Source organism: Amphiprion ocellaris, chromosome 17 (genome assembly GCF_022539595.1).
Source record: "Amphiprion ocellaris isolate individual 3 ecotype Okinawa chromosome 17, ASM2253959v1, whole genome shotgun sequence".
In the NCBI taxonomy this organism is placed as follows: domain Eukaryota; kingdom Metazoa; phylum Chordata; class Actinopteri; family Pomacentridae; genus Amphiprion; species Amphiprion ocellaris.
In genome coordinates this window covers 13,856,638-13,883,448 of record NC_072782.1, presented here as the reverse complement: position 1 = coordinate 13,883,448, position 26,811 = coordinate 13,856,638, and the positions used below count along the sequence as shown (strand labels likewise).

Here is a 26,811-nt window from a genome sequence, read left to right as displayed (position 1 = left end):
TGTGAAGTAGGCTGAGTGTGTGCGCTTGAAATTGTTAGACTTGAAACACATTTTTCGGCAATGTTGTGACCTAATTCACAATCAGAATTTAAAATGAGCTCTCACCATCAGCTTCTGTTTTCTCCTCATCCATACTTCCCCTCTGCTGTCTTCAACTCTCTACTCTGCTCCAGCATCTGAGTTTGATAGGCGAGATCAATAGCAGTCTACCTCTGCTTTTCTGATATCTGCTTCATTTGTTTTCGTCCTGAGACTCAAAACAGTGCTACAGCAGGGAGTTAGAGAGTTTCTCCCTTTTAAGTCTAAAACAAAGTGTCAAAAAATAACTTGAAAAAGAAAAGCATGTGTCCTTTTCTGTCTTTGAAGATCCCTGACATTCATAATCTGGAGCAGGTAGTTATTTGCTATATGTTTGCTTTTCCTCATGGTGTTTATTCAGTACATAACCTGGGATTTTTCAGATGAAGGTAATGATCACATGCAGTTTTAGATGTGATTACAGCAGCAGAAAACCTCTAAAGCTGCAGTGCTGTTTCTAATATTTGTCATATTTTATTTGATGAGAAAAAAAACAGCAAGCTCTGCCAGTGCTTTTAGTCAAAGTTGACCTTTTCCCCAGCTGTCCTGGCAACAATCGTTGTTTTCTCCTCGATAATGCTGCCTACATTTCAGGCTCCTATTTAGACAATTATCATTTTTCTCTGCTGCATCCCTGCGAATGAACCCGTCTCCTGTCCCCCGCAGATAGTGTTGTTGGAAGTGAGTGATGGTCCAGGTTAGATATCCAGTGGTCGTCCTGCGGGCCTGTGTTCAGCCGCTGCCTCTGAACTCGCAAATGTCACTGGCCACATCTGCCCAGGGATCATCTATCACTCAAAGGTTCCTTTTCTCAGCAGCAGACATGCACAAGAAGAAGCACACAAGTGTACACAGACGGTATCGACAAAATATCAGGCCTAATTGAAGTACTCATGAATGATTGCCTTCTGTCTCCGGTGCCTTCACTATTCCCACCTAAGTGAAGCCCCTGCGTGCTAAACTTAGGGGGAAATGTGGCATACTTTACAGGCAGCCGTTGCGGTGTAAAGGTCCTCAGATGTAACTCGGAAAAGCCACAAATGAGTGGTTGTGTGTGGGCGAAAAGGGTTCAAGTGGAGTGGCCTCTTCCGGTGTTTTCAAAAGCACTGACTCACGGAAGAGGTCATCTATAAATGAATGCTTCAGACTCTTCAAATTTAGAGAAGGCAGAAAGGTGGGGGACACAGAGGAGAGAGTGACACAGAATCAGAGCTGTCCTCTTGTTGTTTTTTCACTCGGATCCAGAGGAAAGAGCATCACCTGTCTTATTTCTGTCACTCATGATGCCAAAACCTCCCAACTCCACATCATCACCATAACCTGGACCACCACCAGTCCAACTTTTTCTTGACAGAGGAGCAAAAAAGAATGATATGTATAGTATGTGTCTTTGGGTTTTGAAGACTTCACTTGAAAGACTAATAATACTTCTGATGGATGGCAGCTAAAGACACACTACTGTTAATGTGTCGCTGACATTCCTCCACTGTGTCACGGTGAATATTTGCAGCTTTACCAGAGCTGCAGTGCTGCATTAGAGGACCAGGCTGCAGCAGCATCAGTCAGGGTTATTCCTGTCATAGCAACGTTGCTGTGGCAACAGGCCCGCGCACGAGAGGGAGAAAAAAAAACGAGCGAGCGATTGTATACATTTCTAAAAATATTCCAATAAGCTCCCACATTCCTCCAAATAAAAGACAAATCAAACACATCTTCGTCTATGATTTCTTTTTTTTTTTTTTTTTTTTTTTAGGGTTTCTTGTCTCAATCAGCGCGTTTGTTCTTTTTTTTTTTTTTTAACCATCAAAGCTCAAAAAGAATTCATCCTCCGACTCTTGGGTTATTTTAGAGCTGCAGGGAGGCGCGTTGGTCAACGAGCGCCTTCCACTGTAGGAACTAAAGCCCGACTGCACGACGCCTCTACAGGTGTCCAGCACGATGGATCCGGAGATCATCATCCCCGCATGGGTCAGTCCGGCTGTGGGCGCTTGGAGGTCGGACGCTCTCGGTAGTGACGGCGGGCAGAGGTAGGGCCACATGGAGCAGGTGGAACAGTTATGAGTGGAGGTGAGCTGGGTGCGCTGACTGGAAGGAGGGGGCACGACACAGAGAAGCGGCGGTAGTCTTTTTTTATTTTATCTCAAGAGAAAACAAATTAGAGTTGTGTCGTGTTTTGACACAAAGGAAAACGTGCTTTCTCTTTGTGACCGTTTTGATATGCGCGCCGAAAAACTGCTGGCATGCACAGAACTGCCTACCTGTTGATCAACCTGGAAGCCACTTATTTATTCATAACTGCTTTTGTGATTTGCGTTAATTTTTGTGCTACATTTAAAAAAAAAAAAGACTCGAAGCAAGTTCTACCTATTGAGAAGCCACAACAATGTTTGGAAATGTTGCGTAAAAATGCGCGTTTTTTGTTGACTAATCGACTGTTTACCTCATCCTTTAAAATGCATTGATGTTGCCACTAATCGTTAATTGCCTCATCCGTTTATTCATTTTACAGCCACAAACGAAGCAAAAACATCAAATTCTCCCCGGTATGAGATATGTTTGCGCGTCTTTTGGACATAAATCCACAAATTTTCTGCCCACCGACTAGAACTTTTTGCATTCAGAGCGACAGGTTTCCTCTGCTGCTGCTGCTGTTGCTGCTGCTGCTGCTGATGATGATGATGATGAACACCTCGAGGTGACCTGAGCTGATAAAAGCCTGTTGCGGAGCTGCGCGATGATTGCACTTTTCAAAAACTTGCTCTGCCGCAATTAGTCGTTTTAAAAGATCTAATTACTCCCAGAGCTGCGCGTCTTATCGCCTGAAACTCCGCCGTGACACCGCAGTATGACTAATGTCAGAGCACTTCACATAGTAATTGTGTGCTCAACAGGAGCTGATTAAGGGTCATTACTTGCACCATTATGTGCGTGTGTGCGTGTGTGGGTGGTGACAGACAGACAGCAGCCTGTGGGACTCTCATATGTGACAGTCAGCTGAAGTGCTTCTACTTTCCAGAGCTCATCTCTGCCCAGATGTTGCAGCTGTTTTTCAGATCTGGTTGCAGACAGTCTCTTTTCTTTCTCTCTGTTCCATCTATTTTTAAAAATTTTTTGACACTCTTGGGTGCAGTTGAACATCGTGCAGACCTGAAATAGCAGCACCAAAAGGTTTCTGTGCATCCAACATCCCACACTGTCTTTTTTTTTCTAACTTCCCACAGTGATCCTTTCAGCCACGAGCCAAAATCTGGGATTAATGCAGCAGCGTGGCCTCACAAGCTCTCAGCCTCTCTAAAGTTCCTCTAATCTCTTTTACTTGCACTTTCTCCTTTCATTCCTCCCCGACTGCACTTTTCTTCTGAAATCTGTGAAGATTATACATTCACAGTGTAAAGATTCTGCTTCTAGTGTTGCCAAGCTACCGACCACTGAAGTTGTGCCTCTTCTCTCTGACTTTCATCTGCCCCTGCTTTTTGTGCTTTGCAAATTACAAATGAAGTGTTCCTGCGCAATTTATTTTGATTTTCTTGCCAACTTGTTCCTTCTTGCTCACTCAAAATCAGCATTATGTGTTTTGCTACATCTGTTGCCAAGAAATCAGTGTGTGCACCATAAGATATCTGAAAGAAAGCTGATTTTGACTTACCTTTATTCTTTATTACTACTGCAAAGTTCGGGTTCATTTCTGTTGCTGTTTATTCTGAAATGACATGAAAGATTAGTGATGATATTTTTAAAAATATAATAATAATGCTCACTTGCAGGCTGGGAGGAGATGACTGTTTAGATTAGATGGGGACGATGTGACAGAGAATTAAAATTAAAAAATAAAAGAAAGAAAATGGCATCATAGAACAGGAGTATCAGATCATAGCTAAACATTAAAAACAAAAAGGTGCATAAAAGAAGAACCTAGACACCGAAATGGCAAATATTGTGAAATAAAAGATTGAAAATGTAAAAAACAAAAAAAGAATCTGAAATGGAACAGGAACACAGAAAAACATAAATTTAAATGCTAAACAGCTTTAATGCAAAATTGTGACAGAAATTGCTAATTAAAAGATGAAATTTGGAATATTTTATATGCTTGAAAATTTTTTAAGAGAAAATGAATTACTGTAAGGAAGGTTTTTGTATAAATATATTCTTTCTTCAGAATTTGTCATTTTAAATTAAATGCTTTCACCTTGGTTTTTCAAGCTGCTTGTAAGAAACTAGAAAATAATTTCTCTTCCATATTATCAGTTTGTCAGGTCAATATTTATTTTTAATGTTTATTCCAACCTTGTTATCTTGTAGACTGAAATAAAATAATGTCTTTACCATTTCTTCTTTTACCTTCATGCTGTTACAGCTGCTCTTTGACATCTCTGGTTCAAGCTGCTGGGCCTCCAATAATCCTGCCTTGTGATGGGGAACAAAATCAGAGACAGATAATTGCTTCACTCTCCTCAGGCAGATGATTGGAAAAAAACATCATTATGAATATTCATGTTGTGTAAAATCTTTGTGTGGGAAACATCTGCGTTTTCCCACACACCGTCTACTTCTGCTGTGGATTCTTGACAGTACTTCTCCTTCTGTTTCCTGTTAGGGTGCAGGTGGAGTTTTACGTGAATGAAAACACCTTCAAGGAGCGCCTGAAGCTTTTCTTCATCAAAAACCAAAGATCAAGTAAGTGGACGATGTGGGGAGAGGCATCTTCTTATGTCCCTAAACGGGCTGTTGCATAATGGAAAAGGGCATCAGAGGACATGACAGCTAAACTCAGACAGTTGTGTCTAATTAGACCCAGATACACATGAGAAAACAAAGCGTCACTGGAGAATCCCACAAGTTTCTTGTAACTGTCGATTTGCTTTAAAGAATTACCACTTTGTTGAACAAAATTTAACTATACACACACATATGCAAGCACACACACATTAATGCTACATATATATCAGAATAAACCATGTTTTAGCTGCACTGTTGCAGATATAGTTGTAAACAACAACCAGTTGCTCCTTTAACTCTGATAGAATCATTAAAACACATGCATCTTCGTCACAAAAACAATCAGGCATTTCGGTTCTTTCATGAATTTCTAGGTTTTCTGGAAATATGACAAAATGTGCTGGATCAAAAAATATACATACAGCAACTTGAATTATTAGTTTAGATGATGTAGACAGTTGTGTTCTTCAAATTTTCTTAGTGGCATAGCAAAAAGATTTTCTGTGTGAAAAAGACACTTATGCCGTCACAGAAAATTTAGAGTTAGAAACTCAAGACTGCCATGTTATACATGGTCTTTACACATATATGTAAACTTTTGCTGTATGCTCAGATCAACACATATTTTTTCTTAAAAATCATGTCCCCTTCTCTTGCCTTCAGGCCTCAGGATCCGTGTTTTTAACTTCTGCCTGAAGCTTCTCACCTGTCTGCTGTACATCATCAGAGTGATGACAGATAATCCTGGTCAGAGCACCGCCGCTACTCACAGCGCTGGACAGCAGAACGCTCCCAGTGGCAACAACAAATGGTTTGTTTACACTCAGAAAAAAATATGTTCGTCAAGTCAAGGATTATTTCAAGTGCATTGCCACACAGCAACCAACAATGGAGACAAAACATACAGTACAAATGCTTATTCAAAAGAAAACAATGAAAAGTAGAGACGAAACACTGACAATAATGACAATAAAATGCCAATAAATTGAACATTTTCCATTAAAATTAAGTTTTTTACCTTATTAACATGTCCATAGGAGGACTTTTGTATATTAGAAGACATATCATGAATGAAAGAAACAGTCAACACCATGGCTGAGCATTTTTATCTACAAACTGCAAATGGCAGTCTCAAGACATCTGGGGTTTCATGCGGAACAAACCTAAGGGACTAGTCATGTCATTTTGTGGGGTAGAGCTTTTTGTGTCATTATTCTACGTTAGAGTCATTTTCCAGTTTGAACATGCATGGTCAAACTGCCACTGTCAAGTAGATCTGCAGTCATAGGTGAGCTGGTGTGCTGGAGCTGCACTGAGTAGTGGAGCTGTGGGTGGAGAAAGAGGCAGGGACTTCATAGATCTGCACATTCTAGAGGAACCAGTGGTGTAGGGTTACATTTAAGCCATTTGTGAAGCAGGAGGGGGTTATTTTCATGGGGGAAATAAAGTTCAAAAAAGATGATTTTGATACACTTGATACACACAGCTGAGCTTTTAGGGGTTTAGAGGGACTTCAAATCAAACGCAGGTGTTGAAACAAACCAGTTATTGTAACTGTACAACGGGTTATAGGTCAGGTCAGCAGGTGGGTCTATAATTGGTGGGAGGACGGTTCCACAGGTAGAGGCCACAGTGTGTGCAAAGAAAGTTCACAGTTCACATAAATGACAGCAACAACAGCTCCCCCTTAGTGTCCTTTAGTTCATCTAACAGCAGCGACTCATCTCCTTTTAGTGATTAACGCTGTACTGGCTTGTTCACTTTATCTGCTAGTTTGGGATGAAAGACGTATATCTGACTGAGAAGAAATCCAGTTTTATATTTCAAGTGAGCACGACGATTTAAAATGGAATTACTTTATTGAATTGGCATATACAAATCCTGTCAAACCACGAACAACACCACTGCTGCCTGTAGCAGTTAACTTTTAACACCCTGTCGTTTTATTGTGTCTTCCTCACCGTGATCGCTACCCTGCAGTGTCGACTGCCTGTGGAACGGATCGGTGCAGGACAGAGAAATAAACTGGTAAGCAGCAGAAGGTGTGATTGCTGTTAACGGCGCCTCTTTCAGCTCTTTGTTTGGTCTATTGCCTCATTTCTTGCACTCGCCTTATTAACTGATCTGGCATGCGGTTCGTGTTTTCATCATCACTAGGAGCGCTTATGTAAAGATAACAGCTATTTATCTCACATCATGAGTGACTGCAGACACAAATAACATTGCATTTCTTCTCTGGTCTGGAGGGTGTTTACTGTTAAATGTGGTACTAATGCTGCTGTTGTGTGATCTCTCTGTCAGGGGGTTGATCTTCTGGGTGGACAGGAAGGTTCCTGTTTGGGCCATTCAAGTGAGTCAATGCAGAATAAAGAGAAATGAAAACTGTAGCGCGACAGCTTTTACGATGATGGCGTAGATGTAAACCGCACGTTTGGCCACCTCTGTGTGTTTCATCCTCAGATTATTTCTCCAGCAGCTGCTGTATTAAGTTTGCGTGTATCATTTGTTGCTCCACAGGTGATCGTGGCCATCATTAGCTTCCTGGAGACCATGTTACTGATGTATCTGAGCTACAAGGTGAGACACGCATCAGAGGAAATAAAAAACACACTGCCTTCAAACACGATTAATGCATTCTGTACAATTAATCACTTACAATCTGTGAGATTGACAATCCATAAGTGGTGTAATTAGCCGGAGTCAGTTGTCACGGCTACATTAAGGCTAAACGGTAATTGCAGGAACTGGTTGAGGTGAAGGAATAAGTGCTTGTAGAAGGTGAGAGACCAGCATGAAAAAATTGATTTTCTGCAGTGACTCACCGTCTATTGTGTGCTTGCAGATGAAACTGTTAAAAGTCTGTTTTTTTTTTTTTACTTTCAGGGGAACATTTGGGAGCAGATTTTCCAGGTGTCTTTTCTTCTGGAGATGATCAACACGGTTCCTTTCATCATTACGGTAAAACTTTTACCATGGCAACACTGAAATACTCATTATCTTTCCTATCCAGAATATGTGGTAGTTTGTCAGTCTTGCTTATGTTATTGTAGCAATAAATCATTCTGATGTCACCTGATCAGTCTATTTTGTGGGAAAATGTTCCCCTTTAGGGATCAATATAGTCATCTAATCTAATCATATCTCCCCTGTGGTGAACATCTACTGTAAGCTATGAGGAGATGTCTGCAAAAATTTCTGCTTTTTTTATATTTGCCTGTTGTCAGTGTTCAAAGATAGCACTCAATAATAGGAAAGTGTCATGAATGTCACGGTAATCATGGACAGAGAAAAGTGAATCACACACATTTAGAAATGAGCTAGAAACAGCTCTGCAGCACAGTTGTTTGTGGTGTTAAGTGATGCACAGGCCTCTCGGGATTTCACCATCAGTCAGTCCATCCAGACTGAAATAGCTCAACAACTACTTGCTAGATTGCGCTGAAATATTGTGCAGACCTGCGTCCCCAGAGGATCCTCTTAGAGCCTCCCCAGAGATCAAACCTCCCGGGAGGAAAATCCAGTGCTGCCATGAGTTCATACTTTTGTTTTTTAGGGAAAGGGTCCTAAAAAATGTTGTCTACACACATTCATGCCCTCCTCAGGATGAACTGTAGTAACTTTTGTAGTCCCTTAACTGTTCATTTTGCATCATTTTCTTTGGGTTATTGAGATCCTTTGTCCCCACAGCCATCAGGCACCAGAATACCTCAGTCAAGGGCTCAACCCTAACCCTAACCCTGACCTGGACTGTTGGCAGTTACACTCCAGCTACTCAACTGTGCAATAAAACCAATAATCCTGATCTATCAGGACCAAGCAACCTCATTTATGTTTATGCTTATTATTAGTTCTGTTTATAACTTAGACTTTTTGAATACTCTTTTTTTTTGCTGTAAATACCATCAATTTACATTTTTGGGGGGTAAATATCAATAATTTGCACCTTTACTGTACATATTAACACATTTGGCACCTGATTTCTTCAATCAGCATGATTTGCACATTTAATGCACATTCTTTTCTACGTTGGTTTCCTTATTTTTCTTGAATGTAACATGTGTGAGCTGCTGAGTACCTTGAATTTCCCCAAGGGGATGATTAAATTATCCATCCATCCATCCATCCACCCATCCATCTATCCATCCATCCATCCATCCATCCATCCATCCATCTGTCCATCCATCTGTCCATGTATTTTATCTGTCTATCTATGACCACGCAACTTCATTTCTATCAACATATGACAAGCCCCTCAGTTGTACTTTGTGTTTAACATCAGCTGATGCTAACCAGCTAACACACTAAACTCAGATGGTTACCTTCTAAACATTAGCATGTGTTAGTCCTGTCATGACATCGAGAGATGCTAAGTCAAAGTCCTCGTGCCTTTAATCCATTCCACCCTGGAGGAACACAACCATTTTTCCAGTGTTACTGAGTGTGACACATTTACTGAAGCGGCTTCCTGCAATTATTAAAATGGATGCAGCATTTGTTATGTTTCATTTCGGCTCCATCAAATTTGGCAGAGCTGCACTTGAGACATTTTAGATCAGCGTTTACTGACTTGCTATAAGGCTGTTACTTACTCTGTAATTTACAGTGTGGATCAGAGGAAAGTAAAAATGTGAAGTTTTTCAAATCTCACTCTGACCTTTCGATGGGGACAAATATAATTATTGTAATTCGAAATTCTCCTAAATGTCTCTCATCCATAGAGCTCCAGGGTTCAGTTTGGCTTTACAGTTTAGGAGTTGTTACTGACTGATTTTGGGGATGTTTTTCAGGTGGAAATTTAAATAAAAATAGCATTAAGATGTTAACTTAGCACTTCTGGATATACAACCTCCATAACCCTGTTTTAATATTTATGCCATGTTACACTTTCAGAACAACAACCAAAAAAGTACTGAAAGTCCAACTGAGCTGGACTTTGAGCTGCTGAACTACACACATTTAAAATGACCAGCAACTGCAGACTGAACGTTTCAGTCTTTCTCGGTGTTAAAATATTAGCTAGTAACAGAAAGTTGCAATTTTCACAGGTGAAATGTCAAAGCTTGAATCATATCTCCCTCCAGAGCAGAGTTTTTACTGAAAACTAAAAACTGTCTTTTACTTTCTCCTCAGATCTTCTGGCCCTCAATAAGGAACATCTTCATTCCTGTGTTTCTCAACTGCTGGCTGGCTAAATGTGCTTTGGAGAACATGATCGTGAGTCAGAACCATAAACGTAATTGGGTCTGTTAATGAACTGTTTTTAATCAACATTTTAATGACTTTGTTAAGGGCAAGATAATCAGCATTTTACTGCACCGTATCACAGAGGTACTGACAACAACAGGCGCTTCTCCTGCTTCGGTTCTGCTCTGTTTGTCTGCGCTCTATAGGAGTCTCACTGGGAATTATTGCAGCACAGTCTGCATTTCATCTTGTTGTTCAGGAGTTCATGCTGTTCTGCTGCGGCGGGGAGCATCCGAGAGCAGAATCATTTGCAGCAGCCAAGTGAATTAATGAGTGAATTCAACATTCAATAGACGGGGGTTTAATGTTCGTATTGGGTTTGTATGTCCTCGAGGTTTCAGCTTCAGATAATAAAGTATGCTGTTTATTGTGGTGTAGAATGACGTCCACAGAGCGATCCAGAGGACCAACTCAGCCATGTTCAACCAGGTCCTCATACTCATCTGCACCTTGCTCTGCCTCGTCTTCACTGGGTGAGGCTGCTTCTTTGAGGATTTATAGCCGTTTGTAAGATCATTCTTTAGTGTGGATGACGTATTTAACTTTGCTAGGTGTATATTCAAATAAACAGCCTCGGAACTAAGAATGTATATATATGAATCATAGGGAAAACAGCATGTAATCAGGACTATGTAACCACATTACCCCAAATAAGTAACTGTTATTATCCTTGATTACATTGGAAAAAACTTGACCACATTTTATTGTGTCTTTAAAATAAGGCAGTTTTGAAATTATAAACCTCTTTTTCACGATAACCAATGCTTCAACTCAAAAAACACATCTGATATATGAGAAAACTGGTCCACTTTTGTGAACAGTGATGAGTCGAGTGTTGAAGAAGCAGCAGTTCCTTCTTTCATTAAAAAAAAAAAAACAGCAGCAGAAGAAACATACACAGAAGAAACAGCTTCCCACATTTTGAAGAATACAAAGAGGACACCTGTAGTTTGCCAGTTGATTAGGCCATTTGTAAATGCTGAATATGTCAAATGCTTTTTATTTGCACAGAAACTAATTGGGATGGTGGATCTTAAAATGTTATGGCTGCATCTATTTTTTTTGTTGCAATATTTATAATGTTTTATTTTGAGGTAATCAAAAATTGCTCCAGTTAGATGGCTTTTTTTTGGTAATCCAGTAGATTATGACATCACTAATCAGAAATACTTAATGTCATATATATTTCGGACACAACCCAGGTGGGACTTAAACCCACAATCCCCAACTCCGGAGGCTGATGCCTTATCCATTAGGCCACTGGGTCACTCGCTAGTTGTGCTATTTCAAAGTAATATGCGCCAGGCTTTGTGATTAATCAATGCCCTTTCAGTCAATTCCAAATTAGATAGCAACCATAACTTTGAAACTGTTGGTAAGTTCACTGCAAGCCAGTTGAAAATGAAAAATATCATTTGTCTACATGGAGCAGCTCTTTCTAGGAAATTCCTCTGGAAATTAGTAATAAACTCAATAAAATTCAATTAACTAATTAAAATGGCATTCTCAGAGCGTTATCTCAATTTTCAGTGCATCTAAAGCCAAATTAAATTTCCAGGAAACTTTCAAGAAATATTCAGGGAACTATTACTAAATAATGGCCCTATAAAATGAAGTGTTACTGTAATGATGAGTAGAGAGGAAAGGGAATAGACAAACCATCTGTGACAACTAAAAAATCTGTAATTGGGGAGAAAATAAGCTCAAAAGGACAGTAAATTTAATTAGAACTTTATTAAGTGATAAATTCAATTATAAAAAAAATGACTGCAGGCGCAGAAAGTCAGCTGAAGTACACTGTCTTTGTACAGCCCTGAGGTTATTATTATAATGATTTTAATTTCATTTTTGAAGCTTTTTAAATTATTTAACCAGCTGTATTAATTATTGATATAATACATTCCGGCTGATTATTGGCTTTGTTGCTTCTGGTCTTTTGTGTTCGGGTTCATAAAAAGTAAAACATGCTACCTATGAATTCTAACTGTCTGTTTGTGTAAATGGTGTATATCAATTTTATGACACAGCACATGTGGGATTCAGCACCTGGAGCGAGCAGGCAAGAACCTTTCCCTCTTCAATTCCTTCTACTTCTGCATCGTCACCTTCTCCACCGTGGGCTTTGGAGACGTGACTCCTCGCATCTGGCCGTCCCAGCTGCTGGTAGTCATCATGATCTGTGTGGCTCTGGTGGTGCTGCCTCTGCAGGTAGGAGGATGCTGAAAATACATTTTCGGGAACTGTAAAACATTCCTCTGTGAGTTCTAGTTTGATCCCTCTGATTGCGTTTCAGTTTGAGGAGCTCATTTACCTGTGGATGGAGAGACAGAAGTCTGGAGGGAACTACAGCCGCCACAGAGCCCAGACAGAGAAACATGTAGTTCTGTGTGTCAGCTCACTCAAAATAGACCTGCTCATGGATTTCCTCAATGAATTCTACGCACATCCCAGACTGCAGGCATGACGCAACACTAAATGCACACATGCACGTAGTGTGTCTCCAAGGATATTTAAAAATAAATACCTCTTATCAACACAGTAACAGAGACACTGATAGATGATACTGATGTGGTTCTTGTATCCTCTTTAAGGATTACTATGTGGTGATCCTGTGTCCAAGTGAAATGGATCTGCAGGTTCGGAGGGTGCTGCAGATCCCGCTGTGGTCTCAGAGAGTCATCTACCTGCAGGGGTCTGTCCTCAAAGACCAGGATCTGCTGAGAGCCAAGTAAGTGACAGAGTCTAAAACCACCTCAGAGGAAGATGACTTCTGTATGGTCTATGATGATTAATTCTGAAAATATATTTTAACATTATACTTGCACCACTTCTCTAAGAGTAAAAGCATTGTCTGAGCTACAAGTGATTTTCTTATGAATCTGTCTGTCATTTTGACTAATGTTGCTATTATACTCTGGGAGCACACAAGCTTTTAAATTTGTTTCCATACTTGTCTCCTCTCTGCGCTATATAATCAAAGCCTGCAGTTCAGCTCAATGCAGCCAAAGTCCCTAAATTTTTGTGACATTACTGTTAGTTGTAATGACTGTTGGAAAAGCCCACTGTACACCAGCTGCTCTTCACCAAACAGGAGACAGAATAAAAATGTTGTGCCTAGTGAACACAGTGGAGCTTTAAGAGTCTATTTAATTAGGGCAACGTGAAATTCCTGTCTAGGTTGCTCACTAATGACTTCCTGGTTGCACTGAAGAGTGCAGATTTTTCTTTTTTTGTTGTTAGAGCAAAACTGTTTATTTTGGGAGATTTTTCAACGCGACATGCAGAATATAGTGATTTTGGTGAATTATCACAATTTCTAGCTTAGATTTTGTTAATTTTCACAGTGAAATGACAGGTTACAGAGGAGTAGATCAATGACCATTGAATAGTTAACAAGAAACGCACTCAGAGAGCGCAGTACTCCACCAAGACCACTCAGTCGTTGTATGATTTCTGACAAATGAAATCTTTAAAAAATCTGTGGTCTGCAGCGGTGAATTTGTAGTAGGATCGCAATCATGTGATCTTCAGCAGGCAGCTCACGTAGTGTTCACTTGTTGTCATAGTTACAGTGACACAGTGCCACTATCTCGCAATGATACAGAAATCTTTAACAAATCCGTGGATCCAGACAATAAGCCACATCTCTGTTAAAATCTAATCACTTGGTCCTTGTACCATTTCTGACCTTCCCTGAAAATGTCATCCAAATCCGTTTTTCAGTTTTTGAATAATGTTTCTAACAGACAGACAGACAGACAGACAGACGCTTACCGTCACATAACTCCACCCTGTTCCTTGGCGAAGTGAATATGCAATAATTCTTTCTCTGCACAATGTTTATAACTATGATACAGTTGTGCTCATAAGTTTACATACCCTGGCAGAATTTATGATTTCTTGGCCATTTTTCAGAGAATATGAATGATAACACAAAAACTTTTCTTTCACTCATAGTTAGTGTTGTGCTATAGTGTTTTTTTTTATTATCAAACAACTGTGTTTATTCTTTTTAAATTATAATGACAATAGAAAGTAGCCATATGGCCCTGATCAAAAGTTTACATACCCTGGAGGTTTGGCCTGATAACAGGCACACAAGTTGACACAAACGGGTTTGAATGGCTACTAAAGGTAACCATCCTCACCTGGGATCTATTTGCTTGTAATCAGTGTGTGTGTATAAAAGGTCAGTGAGTTTCTGGGCTCTTGACAGGCCCTTCATCTTTCATCCAGTGCTGCACTGACGTTTCTGGCTTCTAAATCATGGGGAAAGCAAAAGAATTGTTAAAGGATCTGCAGGAAAAGGTAACTGAACTGTATAAAACAGGAAAGGGATATAAAAAGACATCCAAGGATCTGAAAATGCCTATCAGCAGTGTTAAAACATTAATTAAGAAGTGGAAACTGAGGGGTTCTGTTGAAACCAAACCACGGTCAGGTAGACCAACAAAAATTTCAGCCACAGCTGCCAGAAAAATTGCTCAGGATGCAAAGAAAAACCACAAATAACTTCAGCTGAAATACAGGAGTCTCTGAAAAAAACTGGTGTGGCTGTTTGAAGATGCACAATAAGGAGGCACTTGAACAAAAATGGGCTCCATGGTTGAGTCGCCAGAAGAAAGCCGTTACTACGCAAATGCCACAAAGCATCCCACTTACAATATGCCAAACAGCACAGAGACAAGCCTCAAAACTTCTGGAACAAAGTCATTTGGAGTGATGAGACCAAAATTGAACTTTGTGGCCACAACCATAAATGCTACATTTGGAGAGGAGTAAACAAGGCCTATAATGAGAAGTACACAATCCCTACTGTGAAACACGGAGGTGGATCGCTGATGTTTTGGGGATGTGTGAGCTACAGAGGCACAGGAAACAAGATGAATGCAGCATGTTATCAGAAAATACTGGAGGAAAACTTGCACTCATCAGCCCGGAAGCTGCACATGGGACATACTTAGATGTTCCAACATGACAACGATCCAAAGCACAAGGCCAAGTCTACCTGTCAGTGGCTACAACAGAATAAAGTGAAGGTTCTGGAGTGACCATCTCAGTCTCCTGACCTCAATATCATTGAGCCACTCTGGGGATCTCAAACATGCAGTTCATGCAAGGCAGCCCAAGAATTTACAGGAGCTGGAGGCTTTTTGCCAAGAAGAATGGGCAGCTTTACCATCTGACAAAATAAAGACCCTCATCTACAACCACCACAAAAGACTTCAAGCTGTCATTGATGTTAAAGGAGGGAATACACGGTATTAAGAAGTGGGGTATGTAAACTTTTGATCAGGGTCATTTGAGTAGTTTCTGTTGTCAATATGATTTAAAAAGAGTAAATACAGTTGTTTGATAATAAATGGCTTCACCCAACCACTTACCATGCGTGAAAGAAAAGTTTTTGTGTTATCATTCATATTCTCTGAAAAATGACCAAGAAATCATCAATTCTGCCAGGGTATGTAAACTTATGAGCACAACTGTACATGGTGTCCTTTTGGTGATTTTTTTAAAATGATAACATGTCACAAACCCACCAGCAGGTTTTCGGGTTCAGAGGGTTAATCGGTTGCTTAACATGTTTAGTTTCTTCATTAATGGGCATCGGCTATGCAGTGTTTGATGCCCATGTTAGTAATACACATATTAAAGACATTAGAGACATAAGAACTGCTTAATCCACGTCAGCATTTGTTCATCACGCACCATATCGTCATGGCAATATTGAAAAAAGTTATTGCACAATTCAGATTTTCCTCATATCGTGCAAACCTACAGTCTGAATCATTTATGGAGGATGGATCGGGTATGTTGTGCTGATCTTCTCTGTGTTTTGGGAAAATAAAGACAACTTCATGGATTCTTTTGATCATCAGTCTGACTTTGCAGCCCACACCAACTGCACACTTTTTCTTAGATCAAATCATCTTTACTAATGTGAAACGGTAATGTTTTGCATTCTGGGATAGGTATGAATAATTGCCAAGAACTGTCAATAAGATTTAAAAGTGCCATTGTTCTGCCATTCCTTAATATCACCCTGATATTCTTTCATTCCTTTCTTAGTAAATAGGCTTGTCAGAGCTATTGTGTGTCCTCACACTCAGACAACATTGTAATTAATCATTCAAGCTATACTTATTTCTTTTGAGACTGAACTGGTAAATGGACTGCTCCTCGAAGGAAAACCAACATGATCTGTCTCACATTCCTCTGATAACTTTGACTCATGAACGTTTCATGAATGAAACTATGAGAAAATTCAAACACTGATGAAAGGAAATAAAAACCTGCTGTCAGACTGTATGACAAGTCAAGTTTATTCCTGTAGCCTTAATGACATCAATGAATTAATCAAAAATTGTATTTATAAAGCACCTTTCATGCAAGCTGAGTGCAAAACACACAGGATTTTGTGACAGGTAGGCATGTTTCAAGGCAATTCACAGAGTTACAGCCAAGCTTAAGTGATAAATGCGCTCATTTTGCAGATTATCAGTTTCGTAGCCGTACACACTCTGTAAAACATTTGTGTTATGTGGCACTGGAGGCTAAAAATGAATAACAAAATAGCCTGAAAGACTAGGTTGTTTACTTGGCAGGGAAGCTTTAACAATAAAATTTAAAAAAAGATGCTGCAGTATGTGAAAATTCTGAGTGATACCAAGAACAAACATTTAGGGAATCAACACCAGTCCAGCTTCAGTTTGACCAATAACTGACCTCCTCAGATGAAAATCAAGCTTTTACATTGTTAACGTGTCAATATGGTGTTTTGTTTTTTTTTTTAATATGATAGAAGACATTACATGAACGAAATAAGCAGTCAACACTGTAGCTGAGCATTTCCACCTCCAAATGCACAAATACAGATTCAGACTTCTAGGTATTCATGTACAGCAAACCTAAAGAACCAATCTTGGCATGTCGGAGCTTTCTGTATCATTATTCTTCTTCACAATCTGTTAAAAGTTCAAACATGTACGACTAATTACACCAATATTACAACTTGCCATTGTGCAGCGCCAAGTAGCTTTTTGGTGTTTGAGCAGAGTTGTAGGTGAGCTGGTGTGCTCGTGTTGCAGGAAGTGGCTGAAGAAAGAGTTGTAGACTTCCTAGATCTACACATTTTAGAGGAAGCAAGAGTGTAGAGTTACATCTAAGCCATTTGAAGGCAGGGAGTTATGATTTTAATAGGAAAAAAAACTTCTAAATATGTAACTGACACAGAGAAGAGTTTTCAGGTGTTAAATCAACGAACAACAGAGGGACTTCAAAAAAATCTGTCACTTGTAACTTGTCTTTCTCAAAACAAGAAAACATCTTGGTAATAACTACAACTAAAATACTGAATAAAGCCTGTTTTCCTTCACTGGTGCTGAGCATGCAACAGTTGTACCATTAGGTGCTCCACCACTCACATCAAAATAAGTTTCACTTTGATGAAAATGGGTTGTGTAACTTAACTGTATACATTTGGCAGGATTTTCATAGAGCAATTAGAAGTAGAGGACTGGGTGTGTGTCAAAGCTTACATCCTGCATCTGGCACTGTTTCAAATCCTCCCACACTTGTTTTGCATTCTGCACTCTCCTGGCTCCTCTGCTAATCATATGCAAAAACAGTTCCACATTCACAGCGCACTGAGTATACAGTACATATATCTCAGGTTGTCTGTGAATCTTCAGACAGTAGATGCTGCCAAACTGAGTATTATATTGAATCAAAGGGTGCTGTTGTCTTCTCACTGGTCAGATGTCATTTCAGTTCACTCGTTTGAGGCAGGATTAGATTTTTTTTCCTGCTGTTTTGATTGTATGATGACTGCATTTTATTACTTGTCAATTTTGTCCCCCTGCTGCAGAATGGATGATGCAGAGGCTTGCTTCATTCTGAGCAGTCGGAACGAGGTGGATCGCATGGCTGCGGTAAGACAAACAACTACTAATGAATCCAGCCATAATTCTTCATCACTTATGAGGTGTCAGTCATTGTTGTTTTCTGTCAGAAAGACAATTACTCATTAATTAGAAAATGGAAAACATCTCTCCGATTCCCCACAGGACCATCAGACCATCCTGAGAGCCTGGGCAGTGAAGGACTTTGCTCCAAACTGTCCTCTTTATGTCCAGATACTCAAACCTGAAAATAAGTTTCACGTTAAATTTGCAGGTGAGAGTTTGTAAGCTGTAAGTGAAACACCTGTTTGCTTTCTGGCCATTAGTTTCATGAGAAAAAGCTAATCCCAATATTACATTCACAGTACCGTTCAAAAGTTTCATGTTTTCATGAAAGCTCACACTTTTAAGCATGTGCTAACATAATTGCACAGTCATCAATGAGCCTTTCAACACGATCAGCTAGCACAACGTAGCATTAGAACACAGGAGTGATGGTTGCTGGAAATGTTCCTCTGTACCCCTATGTAGATGTTCCATTAAAAATCACTCATTTCCAGCTAGAATAGTCATTTACCACATTAACAATATCTAGACTGGATTTCTGATTATTTTAATATTATCTTCATTGAAAAAAACTGCTTTTCTTTCAAAAATAAGGACATTTCTAAGTGACCCCAAACTTTTGAATGGTAGTGTACATGTTAAAGTAACTATATTCACTAATAATGTCAGATCACATGACTACTTATACGTGAAAGGGGTTGATTTAAACCAAATCTGAATTGTACTTGCGTTTTCTCTCGTCTGCACATTGATCTCCAGTTTCTTATGGATCTTTGTGTACCTGTCCCACCTGCAGCTTTGTTTTTGGTTCACTCATACCGCTTGCATAGCTGTTTCTTTTGGAAAAGCCCACTGTACACCAGCTGCTCTTCACCAAACAGGAGACAGAATAAAAATATTGTGCCTAGTGAACACAGTGGAGCTGTAAGAGTCTATTTAATTAGGACAACATGAAATTCCTGTCTTGGTTGCTCAATATAGCCACTTTATCTGAACTGGCAATAATTTACCAATAAATTTCACATATAAGTATGAAAGGTTTATTTAGAAATAGAAATGTGTAGAGATATGTTAATGCTAATGTTAAAGCCTGAAAAAACACCAGATGATAAGCTAAAAAAAATTGCAAAAAACCTGCCCCCTCAATGCCTTCTGCTTGTGATATGAGCCATGCAGAATGAGCAGCTACCTCTCAGTTCACCACGTTTGTTTAGTTGCAAGAGATGCTTCTGCTAACTCTGAAATGTCTCAGTCACGAGCAAAGCACACACAGAGTGAACACAAGCGTCTTCATGCACTTCTCTGTGCTCACATATGCCACATTTTAATGTAGCCAAATTCCAAACAAAGCTATTCTCATTTAGACGTTTGTCTGTTTCTGTTGTCAGACGATGGAACAAATGTGAAACAGTGATTGAAATGCAGTCCATTAACATGTTAGCTACCATAATTTCAGAGCCATCCGAGCTGTCACTCTGCGCTACTTAAGTACTGATTTTATAACTAGCATTTTCTGACCAACTCACTATACAGGAGCTAAAAACAACAGCTGGGCAGCAAATTCTGTAATATTGCCACGTAGAATGATGATTCATAGAGAACGTTAGAAGTGACAGAAAGCCATTCTCTCACATACTCATTTATCTGCCATGTGGTCAACTGTTTTGCTCCATTCTGTCGGTCACAGAGAGAGTCTTCTTCCTGAAGGGGTTGTGGACAGTGGCAGCTCAGCTACATTTAAAGCTACAGATGGCGAACCAGCCTGTTTAGAACTGGACTGCAACCAGGTGTTATACAGTCATGGTGTGATAAACCACCTTTGCACTATTACAAGATAAAATCCTGAAAGACACATTCTGGGGATGTGTGAAACTTTCACTAATTTTGTGAAAAGGAGCAAAATATGGGTCCTTTAAATCAAATGCAATTATTTAAATAGAACATTTAAACCAACACACATTGACCCAAAGTGCTTCACAATAGCGAAATAAGAAAATAAGTTGTGTAGATATTGAGGTTAGGACCATGCAGTATTATATACTATTCAAATATGCCTGACTAATTTAAAAATTAAGTTGAATTTTGTTACACCACAATGTTACAGAGAAAAACTTAGTGAATTCAATGATTCCCTTTTTAAAAACACTTGGCGACAGCTGAGAGGAACAACATCATTTTAACAGGAAGAGACCTCCGGCAAAACCAGACTCGGGGCGTATAAAGCATCTCAAAAGCTCTCTTAGTTATTCATTATATCTTGTTTGTTTGATCTGTACAAAGCCAAAAATGTTTAAATGACAATGAAAATTATGGTTTTACAGGGGGTTAAGTGCTGTAATTATTTCTCTCTGGGCTCCATGGCTTTCTTGTTGCCAGGCAACCAACAAAGACTTCATGAAATAACTGCGATAGACTGTTGGTCACCGAGAAATGGTTACAGCATGTACCACCAGAATATAAGAATGAAAGAAATTAGATACTACCTATTATTTAGCAAGATTTAGACAAGTTAAGTGCACTTTTTACATTTTGAATAAAGCTATAGTGGGTCTACATAAGAAGATAAACTTTATTGATCCTTTGCATAGCCAGGTTTTAGCTAGCTTCACACTCTGCAGAAATACATTATTGACCATTGTTAACATTAACTTTGTGAACCGCTCTACTGATGTAAAGGCTCTGTTGCTGAGAAAAGATATTAAGAAGCATATAAATAGAAGTAAAATGAGTCATTTCAAATATTAAACGGGTAAATTAGTAAAATAATACAGCCATTAAGGATAAATAGCTCTAAATTCCAAGTAGGCTGTGGGCATTTTTGCTCTTGTCACATTTTTACACACTCTGGGCTCATTTTTCACTGCAGTATAAAGTTCTGCATCTCCTTGGAAACAACACAACTATGTCTAGAAGTAAAGATACACTGTTATATTGAAATAAGTCATAAAAAAGGAAAAACAAAAGTTGTATTTGTTTGATTATTTATTATTTATTTTACAAAAACTGAAAAAATATTTGGGATCACTATATACAACAGTGCCCACTTTTGTTCTAACTAATGGGAATAAGGGTGGTTTTGCATGATATAGAACTTTAGCTATTTATAGCTATTTGGATTTTTGAATTTTTTTCCATACTTGTCTTCCATCTGCTCAGTATAAACATAGCCAGCAGTTCAGTTCAAAGTCACTGAACTTTTGTCACATAACTTGGTTGCAGCTGAGTCACTAATGGCTTCACGATCGTGGCAAGGAGCACTGAGATTTTAGTTTTTGCCAGTTTTCGTGAGACATATAGAGCAAAGGGATTTGGATTAATTGTCACAATGTTACACTTAGATTTGGTGAAAATTTTAAAACAGAATGGTACCTCAAAGATGATAAGTTCACGAATCATCTAAAAACTGAAAATCTGACAATTCTTTACAGTTTGGGGCTCTGATCAGTGATGTCATTTTGACTAAAAAAGTTTAGAAAAAGTGAATCAAGTAAAACAAGGACAACTGGCCATACATTAAGATGATTTTAAAGACCTGAATTACCCGAAGGATAAATATGAGTCAAGCTTTAGATTGTTTTGCATGTTATTTTAGGTCTCTAATTCAATAAAAACCACTGATCACACACACACGATATGTCCTGTATCTGACTCAATGTATTTCAAAATGTTGAACTATGTGTTCAGTTTGTTTTCCATTTCTAATGTATACTAACTAAAAATGTAACTCGTACTTCTTGACCGCCTCCACTGATAAGCTCATCTGTTCATTTTCAGATCATGTTGTGTGTGAGGAGGAGTTCAAGTACGCCATGTTGGCTCTCAACTGTGTGTGTCCTGCCACCTCCACCTTGGTCACGCTCCTCGTGCACACCTCCCGTGGACGGTCAGTCTTCTTTCACAACCTCCTCAGGCTGTTTGATTCTCCTTAGCATAGCTGCAAAGTTCAGATTTCTTCACATGGTCACGATGTTGTAATCAGATCAATGGGACTGGCACAGAGAGGTGAGAAGGCCAAAGCAAAGACAAAAGTCTTGGATCATTGTGGAGCTCAGTTGGAAGTAAAGAGTGCAGCAAAAGGGAGAACAGGTGGCAGCTGCATTGATTTTTCTTAGCATGTGTCCTCTGTAATGCGGGATGAATAGCTCTCCGGTGGAAAATGATTTCTCACAGCAAGCATACAGATCATTTTAAAAAGCTGATTTCAATGGCTGAGAGGAACTGCATTCAAGAAGAGTCGGTGGTTTTACTGTGTTCCTGACGACTCTTCAGAAAGTGAAGCTTTGTGTCTTTTTATGAATATTTGAAATTGCACACGTTAGCCACAAAGGTGCACTGTGCAGAATGTGAGTCTGTATGTTTGCACTGCATGTGTGGGCGTCTTTGAAGTTGGTTGTGGAGACATGCAGCTCATCAGGGATGTTCACTGGGAAATAAGTTTAAAACAGAAAAGGAGATGCTGATAATGTTGAGAATGTTGTTTTGCCTTTTACACGCAGTTATGAAACTCCGAGTGTGAAATCCAATTTATAAGTCATCTTACATAAATATTAATAAGTGCTAAGAAGCAAGTATGTAAACTGCTACCTTCAGGATGTTCTGAGCATCATTGTAGCCCATTAAACTCTAACAAAATGCCTAAGCAATTACTCTAATTACCGGAAGTCATTACAAAGGGCATATTTGAGCCCAGCCGCCTGGCTGACACAGATGGATCAAGCTGTCTGCTGTCACCAGGACGCCCAGCGCTGCCCCGAGGGTCCTGAGGGGTTTGTGACCATGAGATAGAGAGTTTTCCTTTTGCAAATGATTATTATGATTGATCACAAGTACTGATGATGAAGACAAAAGTCATGACTGCATGTATATTAGCATATGTGTGAAATTGTGTGAAACAGTTCTGGGTTTACTGATCCATTTTGTGTTTTCTAAGCAGAGAGGGACAGCAGTCTCCGGAGCAGTGGCAGAGGATGTATGGATGTTGCTCCGGCAACGAGGTCTACCACATCCGACTGTGTGACAGCAAGTTCTTTGGAGAGTATAATGGCAAAAGCTTCACATACGCCTCCTTTCATGCTCACAAGAAGTGAGTTGACATGTAAGCTAAAGCATCTTCGTCAGATGCTGACAAGTTGAAAGTACATTCCAACGTTTGAAGGGCTTTTACATACTTTGTTCTATCTGTTTGACCTGGTTTCATCTTGTGTTAGTTCAGCAGCGCTGTTCTGCTGCTGGTTTGTTTCACCCTGGTTTGACATGAATCACAGAACAAAAAAAAAAACCATCAACCTTTTCATTATAGTTGTTTTTCTGCTGGAAGTGATGCCTTGTATGTCACAGACTACAAAAAACATTTTTTCATGTCTTTCATGCAGAGACAGTACTTCTCTCGTTTAAAGGAACAATTACATATTTTAGAATTAGGTTTTTTACTTTCTGACTAAAGGTTAGATGAGGACGTTGATACCACTCTTAGATCTGTCCATTAAACACAAAGCTAAAGACACAAATACTGGAAACAGAAGGAAACAACAAAGGCTAGTTTGGCTCTGTCTGTGGGTGGCAAAATCCACCTACCAGCACCTCTTAATCTTAATAATTAACACATCTGACTTCAATGAAAATCACTCCAAATACTCATTTTAAATATTAAGTTATAGGGAGGTCACTGGAGTTAGATATTCGATTATTTCTTGCTCTTGCTTTCTGATTCAACTAAGTTTAAATAAAAATATTTCTGGGGTGTCATGCTTTATAATGTTGTTAGCATGCAAGTGCAGTTTTACAATCCCACTGATATATATATATATATATATATATATATATATATATATATATATATATATATATATATATATATATATATATATATATATATATTTAAATTAATCATACAAACTTACATAACATTTACAAGTAGATAAATAACATGAATAAATGATAACTGAAGAATGAAGTTTGTTTTCATGTGCGAAAATTATTTACTGTTCACTACTGCATATAGTAACAATGTTGAACAAGAAAATGTGACAACAAACTTACACTAATAGTAATTAGTTGTTGCTTAACCACTGGTGCTTAAGTCACTTTTGGTGAACATATTCTGAAGCTCTTAGTCATTTACAGGTTAATGTTGTGTTGTTTTCATGGAGTGAGTTGATATCAGTTATTTATACCTTTAACTAGAGCTGAATGCTTTAGGAAAAATATCTAATTTCAATTTTTTCAGATTTTCAACTGGATCTGCAACATAATTTCCAGTGAAGCTTCAGTTTTGTACTCCCATGTAATAGACTGAACATGTGATGGGGCAGTACCACATGAGACCCCATCAAAACAGTGACAGTCACACAAAGGGATGGCAAGAATTTACAAAACTATTGACACGACAGTTCAACTCTGCCTCAAGCTGCCGTAGAGCCACAGTTAGCAACTACTTTACATGATGTCCACTGTTACTAAAGAACAGAAGCCAAACATACGAAGGAGAGCAGGGTCTGTGTGCATAAACAGAAACATACAGAAATCTGTATTTGGTTTGTAAACATAATTATGGAAGCTAAAAACATTAAAACATTTACTTAACAATTACCATCCAATCTGAAAAATCTCAGGGGGCACAAGTCCCCTCTAGCTGACTGGATACCACCTCTGAATGTGTTAACAAGTGAACTTCAGAGATGCTGTGAACCGGCAGGCAGCTGCTTTGTCCTGTACCAAGTCTTTGAGGTCAGCTCAAGTAAACAAACAGTGAATACATTTAAATGAATTGTTTGAATTTCAATGTAATAGCACAAGTCTGTTGCCAGATACACACGTGGACAAAATTGTTGGTACCCCTTGGCTAATGAAAGAAAATCCCACAATGGTCAAAGAAATAATTTGAATCTGACCAAAGTAATAATAAATAAAAATTCTATGCAAATTAAGCAATGAAAATCAGACATTGCTTTTGAACCATGGTTTAATAGAATTATTTTCAAAAAGAAAAGACTGAAAATAATGTGACCATAGAGACATGTTCAATCAAGGTGTGTCCTCTAATGACGTGGCTGCAGGAGGAAAATTGATGACAAATGGAAGAGATGGATAATACGAATGGTAACAAATGAGCCCAGAACGACCTCTAAAGACATTAAAGGTGAACTCCAAGGTCAAGGTACATCAGTGTCAGATCACACCATCCGTCGTTGTTTGAGTCAAAGTGGACTTCATGGAAGACGACCAAGGAGGAAATCATTGTTGAAAACAAATTATAAAAAAGCCAGACTGGAATTTGCCAAACTGCATGTTGACAAACCACAAAGCTTCTGGGAGAATGTCCTTTGGACAGACGAGACAAAACTGGAACTTTTTGGCAAGGCACATCAGCTCTATGTTCACAGATGCAAAAATGAAGCATATGAAGAAAAGAACACTGTCCCTACTGTGAAACATGGAGGAGGCTCTGTTATGTTCTGGGGCTGCTTTGCTGCATCTGGTACAGGGTGTCTTGAATCTGTGCAGGGTACAATGAAATCTCATGACTATCAAGGTATTCTAGAGAGAAATGTGCTGCCCAGTGTCAGAAAGCGTGGTCTCAGTCGCAGGTCATGTGTCTTGCAACAGGATAATGACCCAAAACACACAGCTAAAAACAGCCAAGAACGGCTAAGAGGAAAACATTGGACTATTCTGAAGTGGCCTTCTATGAGCCCTGATCTAAATCCTATTGAACATCTGTGGAAGGAGCTGAAACATGGCGTCTGGAGAAGGAACCCTTCAAACTTGAGACAACTGGAGCAGTCTGCTCATGAGGAGTGGACCAGAATACCTGCTGAGAGCTGCAGAAGTCTCACTGACAGTTACAGAAATGGTTTGATTGCAGTGATTGCCTCAAAAGGTTGTGCAACAAAATATTAAGTTAAGGGTACCATCATTTTTGTCCAGGCCTGTTTCATGAGTTTATTTTTTTAAATAATTCTGTTGAACCACGGTTCAAAAGCAATGTCTGATTTTCATTGGTTAATTTTCAGAGAATTTTTATTTATTATTACTTTTGTCAATTTCTAATTATTTCTGTGACCATTGTGGGCTTTTCTTTCATTAACCGAGGGATACCAACAGTTTTGTCCACGTGTGCATTTGCCTCAGAGTCCACAAGCTAACTGCAGGTTTGTGATCTGCAGGTATGGAGTGTGTCTGATCGGTATAAAGAGGGAGGACAACAAGAGCATCCTGCTGAACCCTGGTCCTCGACACATCATGGCTGCCTCAGACACCTGCTACTACATCAACATCACCAAGGAGGAGAACTCAGCCTTCATCTTCAACCAGGAGGAGAGGAAGGGCCGTCCTGTCGGGGGGCTCCTGGACGGACCCTGTCAGCTTCCTGTGCACAGCATCATCGCCAGCATGGGTGAGAAAACAGTCAGACCGTTATAAACTGCTCATCGAAGCATGTTTGACAGGTTTAGTGAAATTATGTGTGAATGAATGTATTTACAGGCACCGTTGCCATGGATCTTCAGAATACGAGTCCACCTGACCCCTCGAGTGGGAAACTGATCCCTCCTACGGTAAATGGAACAGGAGGCCGTCGACCGAGCATCGCTCCGGTCCAGGAAATAGCCGACTCCGCTTCAATCCTGCCATGTGACCTCCTCAGTGACCAATCAGAAGATGACTCCGTCTTCACAGATGAGAAAGGCCACCCATCTACTGAGTAAGGATTCTGCTACCAAACCTTGAAGTCTTATTACAGTGAGGCTGAGCAGACAGTCCAAGAAACAGCTTTAAAAAAAAAGTAGTAATATTGAAGTGAGAC

At 39.3% G+C, this 26,811-nt stretch overlaps 1 protein-coding gene across 11 annotated transcripts in view; it reads left to right on the top strand.

Annotated features, from left to right (window-relative positions):
* Positions 1-26,811, top strand: part of kcnt1a (potassium sodium-activated channel subfamily T member 1a) — a 50,322-nt gene that overhangs the window by 10,917 nt on the left and 12,594 nt on the right. For 8 of the 11 annotated variants that reach the window (XM_055019349.1, XM_055019351.1, XM_055019350.1 and 5 more), the window contains exons 4-20: positions 4,676-4,755; positions 5,461-5,608; positions 6,778-6,825; positions 7,099-7,147; positions 7,315-7,374; positions 7,681-7,755; positions 9,928-10,011; positions 10,420-10,514; positions 12,069-12,249; positions 12,335-12,499; positions 12,633-12,769; positions 17,909-17,972; positions 18,108-18,216; positions 21,783-21,891; positions 22,942-23,091; positions 26,174-26,403; positions 26,493-26,709. In XM_055019349.1, the coding sequence (XP_054875324.1) occupies positions 4,676-4,755; positions 5,461-5,608; positions 6,778-6,825; positions 7,099-7,147; positions 7,315-7,374; positions 7,681-7,755; positions 9,928-10,011; positions 10,420-10,514; positions 12,069-12,249; positions 12,335-12,499; positions 12,633-12,769; positions 17,909-17,972; positions 18,108-18,216; positions 21,783-21,891; positions 22,942-23,091; positions 26,174-26,403; positions 26,493-26,709 (2,001 nt within the window). Of the gene's footprint in view, positions 1-1,878; positions 2,106-4,675; positions 4,756-5,460; positions 5,609-6,777; positions 6,826-7,098; positions 7,148-7,314; positions 7,375-7,680; positions 7,756-9,927; positions 10,012-10,419; positions 10,515-12,068; positions 12,250-12,334; positions 12,500-12,632; positions 12,770-17,908; positions 17,973-18,107; positions 18,217-21,782; positions 21,892-22,941; positions 23,092-26,173; positions 26,404-26,492; positions 26,710-26,811 lie in introns of those variants that run through there. The other 3 variants (XM_023272204.3, XM_055019353.1, XM_035949031.2) reach the window with 3 other exon arrangements.